This window comes from Aspergillus nidulans, chromosome I (assembly GCF_000011425.1).
Source record: "Aspergillus nidulans FGSC A4 chromosome I".
NCBI lineage: Eukaryota > Fungi > Ascomycota > Eurotiomycetes > Eurotiales > Aspergillaceae > Aspergillus > Aspergillus nidulans.
The window spans coordinates 2,911,656-2,927,062 of NC_066257.1; the positions used below are offsets into that span (position 1 = coordinate 2,911,656).

Sequence of the window (15,407 nt, forward strand, 5' to 3'; positions counted from 1 at the left end):
AGCCTGGGTTTCTGTATCCGCTCGCTCATCTTCACTCAACCCTCGAGCTTCTCATACCTTAGTCGAAACTAGCTATTAACGTCCACGACAAGAAGATATCAGCTTCTCATCACCTCAAGTATGGACTTCGACATCAGTACAGAACTATCCACCCATTCCATTGAGTTCACCCCCATAAATATCCGCACCGACCACGGACGGGAAGTTGCCAATGCAGCGATGAATGAAGCGAACGACAACGGGGATGAGCAGCCTCTATCCGGCATCGAAGCAGAAGATGAGGAAAACGTAAGTCAGTAACCATATCCGCTACTGTACAAACACAAAGCGGAGTTAACGAATAATTTCCAGAACACCAACGCCTCGCCAGTGTCGATGACCAAAAAAGAAACCCCTAAACTCGGCAAGCGCACTGGCAAGCGCGCCTCCCCCAAAACCCCTTCTAAGAAATCCAAGAAGGATACCGGGGTTGTCGCCGGAAATGGCACTGGTACACCGGAAGGAGCACCAGCCCGCGCAACTCTTCCCCCCATCCCAACCAGCCTTGCAACAGCGGGTGAAATGGACCGTATGATCCTACACCTGCGCGACGAGGAAAAGCAGCCATGGACGCAGATCAACAGGCTCTTCACTGAGAAAACGGGGATCAAGGTCGGTAGTACGACACTTAGATTACGCTGGAGTACTATGAAGGCGAATTTTGTGGGGATCACGATCGAAGATGTATGTCTGGCTACCCTGAATCACACCACACCCCGGATAGCAATAGCCTGATTGCTGACATCAACACTAACTGGCCGCAGGAAGCACGTCTTCTCCGGTTGAAAAAGGAGATTGAGGACAAATTCGAGCAGGAAAAGTGGCATCGTATCATGGAGGCGATTCAGAGCGACGGCGGGGAGAAGTATCCTATTGCCGTGCTCCAGAAGAAGTTCAAGGAATTGAGCAAGAACGCTGCTACATCTGCTCATGAAGCAGCTTTTGGGACTGATGATACTAAGGAGTAGATCGGAGCGAAGAGATTCTACCTGCATGCAGTTTATCTAGGAGTTTGTCTTCGTTCCTATCGTGTATTTCATTTCGCTTATTTGGATGCCCTGAAAAGATTGGCTGAAGTCTTTGGCGTTATCATGATCCGGAAACCCGGATGACATTAACATCTGAGGGTGTAAGATTGACTTATTTGATGATCTGTGGATGAATACAAACACAGAGTAGGTTGGACTTAGAGCTGCCGGCGAGGTGGTTTCTGGAACTTGTCACTAGCTCGAACAGGGAGAGCAGATATGAATGCTTTGACGCGCGATTCACTTGATTTTTGTAGTATTCGCTCCTATGTAGCCCTATTGAACGCCAGCAGAACTCAATCCAAAACCCACGAACCCACTGCACCAACCCAGAACAATAAATGGAGATAAGAGGATAGATAAAAGTCCGCGCTGAGACACATAATCCTTGCTTTGTACCAGACAAACAACGAAGTGCTATAGAGTGAACCAATCTACGAAGAGAAGATATCGATATCTTCACATCACAAAACACTCAACTCCTGCTGCAACCTCTTGGAACTCAACTCGTCCATATTAGAATCAGTAGAGTTATCGCTCGCCTGTGCAACGATCGGCGGGCGAATCTTCGTCCCCACAAAACCACGCCTATCTCTTCCTGTCCGGCCGCGTCCCAACCAGTTATGCTTGAGATCTTTGCTGAGTGTCTCAATTCGTTCCTGCGCAGTATCGTTGGTCTGCACACTTGCGAGGACACTCATGCACTGGAGCATGCGGCCGACTGTCTCGGTGATGACGTGAGATGTATCTGATGCGTTGTTTGCGCGGTGGATAATCGTGGGCCGTTGAGAAGGGGAAGAGAAGGATTGGAAGATGAGTTGGTCGGGGTTTGAGGAGGTGTTGGAGGTAGCACGACTGCGGTTGTATCCTGGGGATTCCGAAGAAAAGCTGCCGGCTGTATTTAGGAAGGTGGATGATTGGGAACTGTAACTGCCAAACCCGCCGTCGAAGGATGCGGAGGTCGTAGGGCGGCCGTTATTGCTATTATTACTGCTTTTCGTTGTTACGCTAAGGGCGGAGTTGCCGAGCTTGATGCTGTCAAGGCTCAAGCGGGAGAAGGTGGCTTTGAGGTTATCGTAGCGGTTGATGATGACCATGTCGCGGAAGGCGATAAGAACGAGGTTGCGGACTTCGAGCTCGCAACCGGGATATTCCCCATCTAGCGCGAGGCTCCAGAAGTTCTTTGCTTCTCGTATGTTCATCTGTTCATGAGTGTGTAAAGGAATTCAAGATCTAGGGGTAGGAAGACGGCTTGAATGAAAGGGAGAATGGTGCCAAATACTAGCATCCAGATCTGCACGAGATGGGGCACCAGCTTATCATCCGGTACGCCGTTGAGGGTATGGTTCAAGGTGGCAAAGCCAGCTTCCAGCAGCCCGCGTAGATCGTCGACTATAGCTGTCGGCGTACGCCTCTGCACGCAGCGCTGAATATGGATGATCACTAGTTTGTTCAGATCCTCAATTGCAATGCGAACATCTTCGCCGTCGAAAATCACCAACAGTTTTGCTTTTAAGAAGTCCCATGCATCTTCAGGACTCATATTATGAAGACCAAAGCCTTGTAACGTTTCCCGTACAACAGCCTCAGTGAGGAAGCCCCCAGTACTTCCTAACGATGACGGCCCAGCAAACCCTGCAGTAGCTGCCCCAGCGACTGTCGAATTCGCCAACCATTCCGGCTGTTCTTCTGCAAGCGTCTTCTCTTCCTTCTTCTTGTCGCGGAGCGCTCGCCCACCATGTAATAGATCCAACCCGCCTACAGACTTGCTGAAAGAAGTAGTAGTAGCACTCGGGGAAGCCGGAGTGAAAGAGTATAGTGACTGCGGAGCATTAGGGTCTGACGGTCTGGAGTTACTCGCCGCAGAAGAGAGCGGCAGGTTGTAATGATCATCTTTATCTTTCAAATCCTTCAGCTTCAGCTTCTGCCGCGACAAGAAATGATGATGCCGGTGGGCCTTTTCCTTGTCCTTTTCTTTGTCCTTTTCCTTGTCTTTCTCTTTCTCAGGTACCGAAGGCTTATCAGCCGGTACAACAGTGCTCGCCGATGCATTCGACAGGCTATACATAGACGAGTTATTCGACGGATAGATATCCGCAAGATTCGTCGCAGACGCACTGACTATCCGTGTCAGCCCGGAAATCTTGTTCGGTGACGGGAGTCCCCTGTCCTTAAAGTCCTTATCACGACTGATGCCAATATGCTTCGGCTTCGAAAAAAGCTTCATTTTCGACTTCTCCTTCTCAGTCTTCTTATGTTCTCGCTCATTAGGATGTGCTTCCACTCCCGGCGGCGGTAGCCGTGGAAAGACATGGTTGGCAGCCGTCGTCGCCGCAGCCTGCCCTACACCATGCCCTCCGGTAGTGGCATTCGAGTTCTGATATGGCGAGCCTGCAGACCCGGGTCTCTGCGGCTGGGAAGCCGGAATCGGGGGAGGTGGTGAGACCGATCCTGACCCGTTGTCTGAACCATGTCCCTGCACAGCCCGTTTCGGAGGAACCTGAGGGATCGTAGAAGACGAATGCTGACCCTGGCTTTGCATAGCAGCCTGAGCTGCTATCCTAGACGCTGAAAGCGTCGCGTCAGATGACGAAGCCGTGGGCAGGGACGGCTCGAAGAACCCCTGCGAGTGGTGCCGCGAGCGCTTGTGCAGGTCCGACGGGTAGACTCGTCCAGACGGCTTTCTGCTCGTAGGATCATGATGCGGCATGAATGAAGTCGGGGGATGCCCTGGGCCTTGCGCTGAGGCTGAGGCTGCGGCTGAAGTTTCGGTGGGTGGTGTCCGAAGAACGGTACGAGGGGAGTAGGACGGATCCGGTTCGCGGTCGCGGTCGCGGTCGCGGCGATGAGGGGTGGTTTGGAATGCAGTCGCATTTGAGATCACCGACGAGGCATCACTTCCGGAGGAGCCTGGACGGTCTGGGTCGTCATCGAAGTCAGAAGAGGAACGAGGGAGCGGTGGTCGAGAGGCTGAGCGCTCTGGAGAGACGGTGACGGGGGAGCGCAGCATTTCCAGCAGCGGGCAGTGCCGGTGGAGGTTCGGGGCTGAGTATGTAATCAAGACAGCAAGGAGTTCATTCTTCACTATGCAGACATTGTCATGTTGACTGATTTGGATCTGATGATTCGAATCTATTCCAGAGAGATTAACACAGTAGCCTAGAAGACCAGCCGGCCAGGCGATCGTTAGGTATTCCTGTCGATCGTTTGTCTGCTCCGCAACACTGGACTGACTCCCGCTGCTAGCTCGCCCCGCCATCAATTTCTCCCTCTTTCCTCTTTTCCCCTCCTGAATAGCAGCTTCAAGAACAACAGGCTAGCAGATATTCAGAATGGCGTCGACATCCTCATCTCAGTCGTATCGGCTCCAGGCCCAATACACCTCGCCTCAGCTGAACCGCACGTTCGAGCACACCATCAACTCACCCGCACCAAGCCCCTCAGAGGAAAACATAAAAGTCAAAGTCACCTATCTCTCGGAGCTTCGAAAACTGGTTCCCGCGCTACAGAATGACATCAATTTGTTTTTGACCGAACGTATGGAGGTGGACAAGAAAACAGCTGAAGCCCAGGGCCGCCAATTGTCAGAGAATGAAGCCAAGGAGGAAGAGAACTACGGAGAGGAAGTGGTTGATGACGATGCATGAGCCGCCTGCTGCTACATGGGAGTAGATACACCAAGCCAGTGAAAGGTGTCCGAAGAAGAAGAAATAGTGAATCCTTGGGTAGTCTCACTATCCTGGGTATCAAGAACGAAAGACCCGCCCTATCACACCAAGTCCTATATGAATTTCGAAAACAACAAGCGAAAATACAAACACGCTCTCTCAAATGAATCAACAATCAAAACCCACATATCAAGAAGCTGGAATCTATCTAACGAGACGATACTATCACGAAGTCGAGGACATGCGACTTGCACAGCCTAGATGTACAACAGTATTGCTGTGGACGCGTGAGCAACCACCAAGGAAATGAAAGGGCAGACAGAACTTACTCAGGAAATACATTTATAACACTACCACCAATTCTTTTATGACAGACGCTGCACACCCGTTCTTCGGTAATGGTGACATGCCTTGACCTTGACGATCTTCCATCCGTTCCCTCGCCGACTAGCAGCTCCGCGCGTGTTTTGATGGTTTGGACCTTGAGCAAGTTTGCCGTGATCCGGCTTTCATTCAAAATCGTGTTTGCTGCGCGCATGCGGCCTTTGAAGTAAAATTCGAGTTCGTGGACCGGAAGAGATTCAGGGATCAAGTCTAATGCAGAATTGGCGGGTAACCGAGATCCGTGCCGGGCAAGGATATCAAGAGCTGGAGCATATTGTGGCTTATACCCGTGAGGCGGAGTTAGGTACAATGACAACAGTGTGTGGTAGATGGAGGGCTCATCGTCGGAGGGGGCCAGCGCGGAATACTCAGCAGCTGGTCCACTCGGTGTCGGGGTATCTTCTGTTCTGTGGAGATGGTTGCAATATCTGTTTGGCGTTAACATGTGGTCCACATTAGTGAAGATTTATCGTACTCCTCTGCTTTGACATAATCTTCTAGCTTGAATACGTAAATTTCCAGTGCTTGCCTGTGCTGACCCATTTTGCTGAATAGGATTGCGCGAGCTTCGAAAAACTCTGGGTCTAATAGCTAGTTAGCGAATATTCACGTATGCGATGGGTAGACCTACCGTCACGATCCAGACGAGCCAGAATTTTAGACGGCGAGTACTGGTCGCTCGTTTTTAGCATCGTAATGAGCTTCTCCCGCCAGAATTTGTATTCATCTTCTGTTGCGAATCCATCCTTACTGTTTTGGTGTTTCTGTAACCGGTTCAGATACAAAACAGCCAGCCTTTGATGCAAATCCGGCGTCAAGTCATTCAGTTCTCCAATAACATGCTCAAGATAACGAACAGCCAGCTTATCGTCAATTCCCTGAAGAAAATCAAGTACTTTTTGCCTAGGCAGCGTCTCCGCATTCTCCGTATCCGCAAGGAAGATTTCCATGCCAAGGTCAGGGTCCTCCCGGATGGGCCACTCGGAGAATTCAAGAATAAGGTCAATGTGCTCCGGGGGTAGATGCTGCAGATACGCGACCATTCTCTTGGGTCCATGAAGCTGCGGCGCTGTTTCTTCTTCTGATTCAGACTGGCCAAATTTCCTGAGAAGCTCAAGAGCCTGGCGGTGCATCTTCTTTCCGTACAGAAAGTCAATGAGATCGTTATGCCGGCCTGTCTCTTCGAGTTTCTCCATGACCACTTCTGGGTCACAGAAGTTGGCAATGCGGAAGAGCGAGCCTGCTAGAGAAGGTGTGGCGTACATGTAAACTCTGAAGAGGGTTGTATCAACAAGTCTTGCTTTCTCGCGAAGCTTCTCTCCAAGGTCGTAGTCTTCGTCATCCTCGCCTACGTCGAGTAACTTCATCACAGAATCCGTATATTCGTCCTTTGCTGCATGAGTTTGCGGGTCAATCTTGAGTGAGCCATCGGGGTTCAAGAACCGCTGGAATCGTCTTCGAACGTCAGCAAGATATGCCTGTAGCTCACGAACTGCAAGTTTGAGATCTTTCCCGGTTAGAGGCTTTTCAAGACGTGCCTCTTCCGGCTTTCCACGGACGCTGCCTGAGTCACTTCCGCTCCCTTCATCTCGGCTCCGAAGAAAAGACATCATTGACGGCGTATGATTTAAAGCTTTGATGGGTGTTGTCTCTTCTGAGCCGTTTCCTTCAGCCTGAGCTTGACTATCAGGGAGTTTAGATTGGCTCTCTGTCATGCTTCCTTCCAATTCATCTTCTTCGCTAATAGACGTGAGGTCGCCCGCGATAATCCTAGGGTACAGTTGAATGACGGTCTCAGGGGGTGCGGAGACCTCTGTAAAGAGCTCCATTGATTCGAGGTACCTTCGTAGCCTGAACATTCCCTCGGCCTTTTCGAGTTTAATCTCTCGTATTCTGCCTTCTTTATTCTTGAGAAGCGCATCTTCAAGCATACCCGCAAGACTTATAGCTTCGTCAAGATAGCCTTTCTCCACAAGCGAGTCAATCTGGCTGTCGTATCCGAGAGCCTCCATCCTCCATATGATTCGGTCACTCGCTACAAGGAACCCCTTGCCGGCATGCGCGAGGCTTATGGTAGGTTGAGCAATGTGCATAGTGCTTGCGGAAGGCAGAGAAATAGACTGGAGCAGCGACAGAGTTTCCGGGTTCCGAACCTCTAAGATCCCCTTCATAGAATCATGCAGGGCAAGCAAGAATGGATACGAATACCCAATATCGGCCGGCGCGCTGCTCCAGGGAATTTGTCGTCGACCCAACGAATTTCCATCGATATCAGTAAACTGCGTGTTAATGTCCTTGGCCAACAATATCTGTCCCTCGCTCAGCCGTGTGGCCAGCGGTTTCGGCGCAGAACCGCCTATTCCAATGTAACTCATACTAGCGACTCCGACACCCGCAAGTCGCCCTGTTTCCTGGCCCCCAAGACCGCCGATGCTCCCTGGGCCAACCAAATCCGTAACAGTTTTCATCTCAATATCTACCAGCACAAAATTCGAGCTTAGTCCGGCCACCAGTCTCGTACCAGAGACCCACGTAAGCGTCTTTATACCACTGACGAGTGTTAATTCTGCGGTATCATTCTCGAGTTCCATGTCCCTCCACGACCATAGCATTATCTTTCTCTTAACCGCAACCGCAAGTCGCGATACAATCGACGGAACACCAGTCTCAGGATCATTGACGATATTTGATGTCACGGCGAAAGCTACGGCACCTTTGGTCCGTGTAAGTTGCTCCTGGAGTTCATAGGTTTGTAAATCGTGAATGGAGACATATCCGCCCGACAGGGAGACCAGGAGCTTCGCCTCCTTAATTATCGCCAGTTGCTCGATCTTGTACCTAGAAAACTTCTCCAATTCACGGAGTAGATCTGTACGTTTCGCTTTTGCTACCGGGTTATTCGTGCCGTTATCCCCGTTCCCATTCTGTGTGGGCGGCCGACTTCCGCCGTAACCTGCGTCATGGCCGTTGCCGTTGTTCTGGGTGGGAGGAGGATCCGCATCGTGTTCAGCTTCAATTTCGACTTCGTTAACGCGGTAGACCCGTAAATTTCCGTTATTCAGTCCGACGAGGACCCGATCGCCGTATGCGAGGACAGCTTCGATCCGCGACTTGTCTCGCGGTTTGAGCTCGACGAGAGGCCGAGCAGTGAATGCGGAGAGCATGGCTCGGCGGCGAGCTGTGGTGGTCGTCGCGCCCCTTGACCGTCAGAGAAGCAAAATCGGCTCATGTCCAGAGGATAGACGCCAGTGATCAAAGAGCGCAGCCCCCGGAGCAGCTCATCATGCTGCAGCTATTGGTGTTGTGAGCTACGTGCTCGGCTGCCAAGCAAGAGATCCATCACAGGCATGTACGATGTTGTACCGCCTCATGTGACAGCGGCATTGAGCTACAGACAAGACTCAAAACGATGTGTTGGAACAAATACAGAACCGTTAAACTCGAATTTGCTATGGTTTGATTATGTTTCATTCAAGTCTATCTATCTACATAGGTTTCCGATGTGCTAAAAGGACTATTTCCGGCCCAACTGTCAATCCCTCTCGACGTGAGCGACATGTAAGACAACAAAGAGGAAGAACGCCTTCTCTGACATAGAATAACCATCTAATAATTTTGTCCATGTAAAGGATAGCAAGCGAAGAGGAAAGGTGAATATGCTTCCGATCGTGTCTGAGCTTTTTAAGAGTAGTGGCAAATATGAGCTTGGTAAGAATATGGAACGGATCTGTGGAAGTCCAGCATTGACGTATTAACAAAGGGGTCAACTCCAATGGACGGCATGCGAAAGCGCGTTAGACCCAAAATGAAGAGAATGAAAAGATGTATAGGCGTTTCAAGAAAAATATGCTGAAACAGGCTCTTACGCCTTCATCTCAGTGGGAAAGTCTTGGTGCTTTGCAGATGTTCCTTTAGCCCGCCACGTGGATACAGCGGGAATGTCGGCCTTGAAACGCTGTTCTTCAGTTCCGTATGCGCGAGGCGTGAGCTTGATCAGAGTGTGTAAGGGCACCTCCATCCATGGGCTTTGCTCCTGGGCGACGTTGAGAAAGTATGAGTAGATGCAGCGCAAGACTGCTTGATGTGTGACGATAATGACATTCTCACTCCGTTCCAGCTCCATGATGATCGGCTCAAGGCGAATCACGACGTCTCGGTAAGACTCGCCTCCGCGATAACGGTAGTTATATTTGTCCTCATCTCGGGCCGCAAAGTCCTCAGGGTATTTCTCTGCAATCTCCTCATATGTGAGACCATCGCAAACACCCGAGTCAAGCTCATCGAGGGCCTTCCATTCTAGCTTCTCATAGCCCGTTTCGGCGGCAAGGTGGCGAGCTGTTTGGATTGTGCGCTTGAGGGTCGACGTCCAAATAACAATCTTCGTATTAGGTGGCACACCTGATTTCTTCAGTAGGCCAGGCAGAGCTCGAGCATAAGCTTCCCCCCGCTCAGAGATGCTGGAATCTCCACCAATCTTCCCAGTCAGATTATATTCCGATTCTCCGTGCTAAAGCAGTTAGATTAGTGTGAATCCGGATGCGAACCAGAGAACGTACACGAGAAAGCCATATGGATCGTGGCTTTATATGAAGATTTTGGATATAATAGACCAACCGACTTGATAGGTAATCTTTGATCTGGTTTATGATCACGGTAGAGCCGACGTTAATCAGCTTTACGTAGGTGTAATGATTCTCGTCGTCGCCAATCCCCTCATAAACTTTCTCATAGTTTCGAATCCGGTTCCGGAAGTCTAGCGCTGCAACTTCGGGGTCCTGCCCCTTGTAATCTGGAGACGTGGTCTTCACTTCCAGGATGTTATTCATGATCAGGTCCTCGTCGTCGCATATTGATTCAACGAAAAGCGTCTCAATGTTGGCTTCGCGGCATGACTCATAAATCCACTTGCGTCGCTTTCTTGTTGAATTTGTAGCATCGAGTATGGCTACAACGCCTTTGCCAGAATTGAACCACTGGATCATATCTGTCATGGCCGCTTCGGCCGCAGCGCGCCTCATCTTCTCCCCTTCTGAGTTGTGAGGATCGAAAAAGTTAGCGTCAGGCTGTGGCGTGGCGCTTCTGCGGTATGTTCCCACATTGAATACACGAGCTGGGATGCCAACCCAGCCCAGATATCGCATTGCTGGTGCGCGTCAGTTTGGAACACTTCAGATTTAGAGCATTAACATACCTTTCCCAGCAATTAGACTCTTGCCCCTGGCCGGCAACCCGACCATAACGACACATATCTTTGTGTCATCTGACTATTGCTAGTAAGCTTTTGAAGAATGGGGATGGAGGGGAAAACATGATATGCATTAACACGAGCCAGTAAATGTTGTAAGGAAGTTTGCCAGGTACTAAATAGCAGACAAGACCAGAATAACAGGCCATGGCTAGAAAACAACAAAAATTTGAACCAAGCAAAGGACTTACGCTGGCGAAGAAAGTCTTGGACGACATGATGGCTCCAGTTCAGACCCTGGCCAGACCACCCGACCGGAAAGGTGCGTATCGGAGATGAGATGCGGAGAGGAGCCTGGGGAGAGCTTCAGGCCCTTAATGTTCAAACCCTTGATTGTTTCTTGCTGAATTTTCTCCGATAGGATGCCGTGACTTTCAGCTTCCCCAACAGATGACCAAGGAAAATATCACACGATCAATAGCAGCAGAACAGGGTGGAAGTCGATGCGGACCTGGATTGCGGTGAGGTCATTGAGTAACGCGGGGCAGTTCGAGTCAAGTCTCGTCTCGAGAGGAAAGGGGCAAGAGCATCAACCTTTCTCCCCTCGAGGTTATATAACAAACAGGAGCTAATATTTCAGCCGCGGCGCCGGACATCCAGTTTCTAGGCTGCAGAATCAATCCGAGAATCGTCAATAATTGATGTTCAGCGCTGGGTCGGCTCTTCCAGATGCCCGCCTGACTGCCCGGGGCGAATCGGGTGAAGCCGGTACTAATTGAACAGACACGATAGTGTCGAATTTGGTCGGGACTTGACCTGTACTAATAGGGGCATAAGTCACGAGACCTCACCTCACTATTACCTGTGACCGTTGGAAACCGCCTACATTCCACTATTGTCGCCTATGGAGCACCGAACACCCTCCCACCCCGTATTTCTCAGTCAAGATAAACCAGAACTGGGTCCTCGCGGTCTGGACAAGGAACAGCATCATGTCTAGCCACAAGACTTTCGCTAGTGTAACTCTACTGTGGTAGTCAAGTGAATCACAGACTACCTCTACAGTTCAGGTGATGCGATAAGAGCCAGCATATCAAGCCACGAACGATCAAAAAGCTATTATCAAGCGCAGCAGATCGAATGAACTACAGGCAGATATCAGAGGTATCATGACGGAGTTGGAAGCAACCGCAACCTCTACGCTACATCATGATTAGTTGACGCGCTGAGATCACCGGACTAATAAAGCCCGGCTCATGGCCCGCCATAAAACCGACTGGCTACACACCTCAAACAACTCAACTTACCAAGATGACGACCGTCTTCAAAAACGCTCGCGTATACTCGCCGGAGTCAGGGCTGGGGGACGCCGCTTTTGGCTCTTGCATGGTGATTGAAAAGAATCAAATCGTGCACGTTGGATCGCTCGAGGATGCCACCATACCCAGCGATGCCAGAATTATCGACCTCCATGATCGGATTATCATGCCCGGCTTCATCGACGCCCATGTTCATATTCTCCAGTACGGGCTCTCGCTGCGCAAAGTCGACTTGACCGGCTGTACCACTCTGATTCAAATCCGAAATGCCATCAAGTCCTACGCTGATTCGCATCTCTCCGTCCCTCGCATCCTATGCCGCGGTTGGAATCAGTCATGTTTCGATGAAGAACCGCTGGCAAGTATGATAGACGACCTTGAACCCCGTCCCATCTACATTGAAGCGGCGGATCTCCACTCGATCTGGTGCAACTCGGCGGCTCTCGACGAGATGTGCGCGCATACCGCACCAGATCCTCCAGGTGGTGCAATCCACCGTGACGAGACTGGCCGAGCAATAGGCCTACTGAGTGAAGGGGCCGTGATGAACTTTGCCTGGCCATTTCTTGACAAAGTCACGCCAAAAGCGGAGAAACTTGATGCTCTGGAAGCAGCTATCAAATCATACTCTGCTACAGGATATACAGGCACAATAGACATGGCCATGTGTGAGGATCACTGGGAAATCCTGAACCTCTACCGTGCCCATAAAAAAATCCCATTCCACATCGCTGCCCACTGGCTCGTCCCCTTCTCAGATGACCAGCAAGTCAATTTCAGCTACGTCGACCGCGCCCTTGAAATCCGCCGTCAATACAATGATCCTACTTTTACCATCGCAGGAATCAAGTTGATGTGCGACGGTGTCGTCGATGGATGCACCGCCGCCCTCAGGCACCCCTATGGCGGCAACCCAGATCCAGTACAGCCAATCTGGCCAGAGGACCTTATGTCCGCCGTCATTCAACGCGCAGACGACGCAGGCCTCCAAGTTGCCATTCATGCCATAGGCGATCAAGCCGTCCACCAATCCATAAATATTCTCTCATCCCTCGTCAATACCCAGTCCCAAAGTTTGCAAGAACCTCAACGCGACCGGAGACACAGGATCGAACATTTGGAACTAACATCCCCCGCCGACGCTGCCCGTCTTGGCCAATTTGGCATAACAGCCTCTATCCAACCCGTCCACTCCGACCCAGCCCACTTCACCGCCTGGCCTTCGTTGATAGGCTCACACCGCTGCAAACGAGCCTTCGCATACAAGGACTTTCTCGCCGGCGGTGCTGTTATCGCTTTGGGAACAGACGCGCCCACAGCGCCACACTTTCCCTTTCAAAACCTCTACCATGCAACAACTAGACGCTCTGCTATTGAGCGGGAAAGCCTGCAGCGCCTGAACCCGGAATTTAGTTTGACGCTGTTACAGGCTGTTGCAGGTGCGACAAATGGGGCGGCATATTCGCGGTTTGCGGAAGGGTGGACAGGGAGATTAGAAGTGGGATTGAACGCGGATTTTGTTGTTGTTGACATGTTCTGGAAAGAAGAGAAGTTGCTTGAGGCAAGGGTTTGTCAGACGTGGTATAGGGGAGAGAAGGTTTTTGATTGTGATGCCTAAGGCCTGTGTATGACGACTGGGTAGCAACTCAAACTGCGGCATGGTAGTCTACCTGATCTGCGATTCCGATGATGCTTAGACAGACCCTGCATTTATGCGATTTAATCCCAACCAGACAGTGCTAGGTAACTACTCAGGTATCAAGCTATCCAAAGATTCAATGCTATGTGCCATGAAATATAATGTCATGTGACGTGATGCCCATATCTCATTTCCATAATTTTCGTCCATCAACGCCAACGATCCCTAAATAACCACAGCTTTGATTGCGGGACAGCGTTAATTAGACCACATCCGGTCCTAAGCGCAGCGGATACGAAGATCACGCTTGAACGGCGGCTTCACCACTCGCCGGAGCAGGGGTAGACGCCACATCCTGTCGCCGCGTGGTAGGACCCCATCGTCCAGCAGCGGGTCTCCTCTCCTCTGAGGTATTGTTCGAGTCAGTGTTTTTCCACGTCTCACCCCTCGCCCTCTGGACGCGGATGGCAGCGCCCCATGGCCCCTCAGCGCCATTCAGGGCGGCCATGGCATTCTGCGTCTCTTCGACTGTCTCAAAGTCCACGAAGAGGTAGTAGTGGTCACCTGGTTCGAAACGCTTCGCCGGGTGTGGGGTGAATAGTTTGGAAATGTTCGTCCTGACCATGTGTTAACATTCCTTTGCTATGTTTTACATCATGTTGAAAGAGTGGCCGCTGGAGGGAAGGGAAGAGACAACGTACAGGTTATAACCCTTGAAAAATTGCGTGATGTTGCTGGATATGGCATCTGGGTCCGTTAGTCTGGGGAGGCCTCCGACATAGAGGCGTTTGCTGGGGTCGGCTTTGGGATTGTATGTGCTCATGTTGCCTAACTTTGTGGGTGTAGTAGAAGCGGACGTCAAGTTGTCGTCCCTTCGCCACCGGTCTGCATTTAACGGCGATGACCCTGCCCTATTCGCGCGCGGCGACCCTGAGCTCATCCCATCGCCAATACTGCCGGTGCCCGCACCCATTCCAGTTCGTTGCTGCGGCTGGCGCTCACTCGCGCTCTTCACAACACCAGGCTTGATTCTGACCGGTCGCCCGAGAAGATCGCCTCCGTCGAGTTCAGCCATTGCGCGCTCAGCGAGCTCTTTCGTCGACAGGTCCACGAAGCAGTAGGATGGGTTGCGGCCGGAGAAGGGGTCAATTGAAATGTCGATGCGGACGCTGTATCCAACATTTGTTATTAGAAAAACCACCTATCTCCCTCTTTCGTACCGAATATGCCGAAACCAAGCAAATAAGTGGAATTCAAGACATACACTTCAAACCCACCCCTCGTGAACAATTCCTGCACATCTTCCATTTTTGCCGTGTACGGCATGTTTCCGACATACAGTCTTCGTCCCTCGGAAATCGCTTGTGGCACTTCACGGTTCTGACGGCCAAATCCGGGCGTTCTTCTAGGTGATCCGTTCTGGGTGTCTTGACTAGGCGAACGAGAGCCCGAGGGGCTTTCCTCACGCTTCACTCGCCAGTTGGGGGAGTTGAAAGCGCGGCCGTTCGTTCGGACTCCATTCTGGTATGTCGGTTTTTGTGGGGCTAAAGGGAATGAATAGGATTAGTATTGAAGTGATGTCCATATATATAAGCGTCTCGTCGGGAGAAATAGAGAAGGCCAGATGGCAGCTCTGAGGAAAGGAAAGTATTCACTTTGTTGTTGCGCTTGCGCTTGATTCTCTGAAGCGTCCATTTTAGCGTTGTAGAAGATAATTTGGGCAATTTCTGTTCTGTAAAAGAAGTCATGTCAGCATCAATATTTTAACCACGACAACGATCAATGCATCCTCAATACTTTTTAGGCAAGGCAAAACGGAGGGGAAGCGAGGGAAAGTTGTAAACAGTCTCTTTCCTTACCTCGACTCTCAATGGCATTCAATCCAAGAATTACCGACACCACAGATGGCTTTCCGTCCGGCAACTCAGATTTCGACTGATCTCAGCGAGTGTACAGATCTAAGAAGGTTGTAACTGAACACGATCAGTCAAAACTGCGCCAAAAAAAAAAAAAATATTATGTTCTAGAATTCGGTACCTCGTGCATACAGGCCAAACACTGGTCCAAAGGCCGGGTGGGGATGCCTAGGCTGAAGGTTTCTCTTCTATTGGTTTAGTAAGCGAGAGCTAACGCAAAGCAGTTGGT

The 15,407-nt window shown here is 50.7% G+C and overlaps 6 protein-coding genes across 6 annotated transcripts, besides 1 other annotated feature; 2 read left to right on the forward strand and 4 right to left on the reverse strand.

Moving 5' to 3' along the window:
• Positions 1-15,407: part of a sequence feature (contig 1.112 1..353724(1)) that runs on past both edges of the window.
• Positions 121-1,007, forward strand: ANIA_06719 (uncharacterized protein; the record flags this gene model as incomplete). The annotated part of the gene is made up of 3 exons (XM_659231.1): positions 121-288; positions 352-723; positions 804-1,007. The coding sequence occupies 3 exons, from the start codon at positions 121-123 to the stop codon at positions 1,005-1,007; spliced, it is 744 nt and encodes a 247-aa protein (XP_664323.1).
• On the reverse strand, positions 1,532-4,326 carry ANIA_10853 (uncharacterized protein; the record flags this gene model as incomplete). Its single annotated transcript, XM_050611058.1, has 2 exons — positions 1,532-2,269; positions 2,350-4,326. 2 exons carry the CDS (start codon positions 4,324-4,326, stop codon positions 1,532-1,534), a joined length of 2,715 nt encoding a protein of 904 aa, XP_050467157.1.
• Positions 4,584-8,283, reverse strand: ANIA_10849 (putative vacuolar morphogenesis protein AvaB; the record flags this gene model as incomplete). The annotated part of the gene is made up of 4 exons (XM_659232.2): positions 4,584-4,833; positions 5,065-5,547; positions 5,595-5,703; positions 5,751-8,283. 4 exons carry the CDS (start codon positions 8,281-8,283, stop codon positions 4,584-4,586), a joined length of 3,375 nt encoding a protein of 1,124 aa, XP_664324.2.
• Positions 8,982-10,848, reverse strand: ANIA_10844 (bifunctional nucleoside/nucleotide kinase/histidine phosphatase family protein; the record flags this gene model as incomplete). The annotated part of the gene is made up of 4 exons (XM_050611069.1): positions 10,556-10,848; positions 10,311-10,383; positions 9,676-10,262; positions 8,982-9,626 (listed from the first exon to the last, which is right to left on the reverse strand). Exons 1-4 carry the CDS (start codon positions 10,580-10,582, stop codon positions 8,982-8,984), a joined length of 1,332 nt encoding a protein of 443 aa, XP_050467158.1. The 5' UTR covers positions 10,583-10,848.
• Positions 11,616-13,241, forward strand: ANIA_06721 (amidohydrolase; the record flags this gene model as incomplete). Its single annotated transcript, XM_659233.1, has 1 exon — positions 11,616-13,241. The coding sequence occupies one exon, from the start codon at positions 11,616-11,618 to the stop codon at positions 13,239-13,241; it is 1,626 nt and encodes a 541-aa protein (XP_664325.1).
• Positions 13,324-15,232, reverse strand: ANIA_10848 (RNA-binding protein). Its single transcript, XM_050611075.1, has 7 exons — positions 15,122-15,232; positions 14,918-14,994; positions 14,527-14,806; positions 14,232-14,431; positions 14,096-14,192; positions 13,964-14,053; positions 13,324-13,879 (listed from the first exon to the last, which is right to left on the reverse strand). The coding sequence occupies exons 2-7, from the start codon at positions 14,955-14,957 to the stop codon at positions 13,564-13,566; spliced, it is 1,023 nt and encodes a 340-aa protein (XP_050467159.1). The 5' UTR covers positions 14,958-14,994; positions 15,122-15,232; the 3' UTR covers positions 13,324-13,563.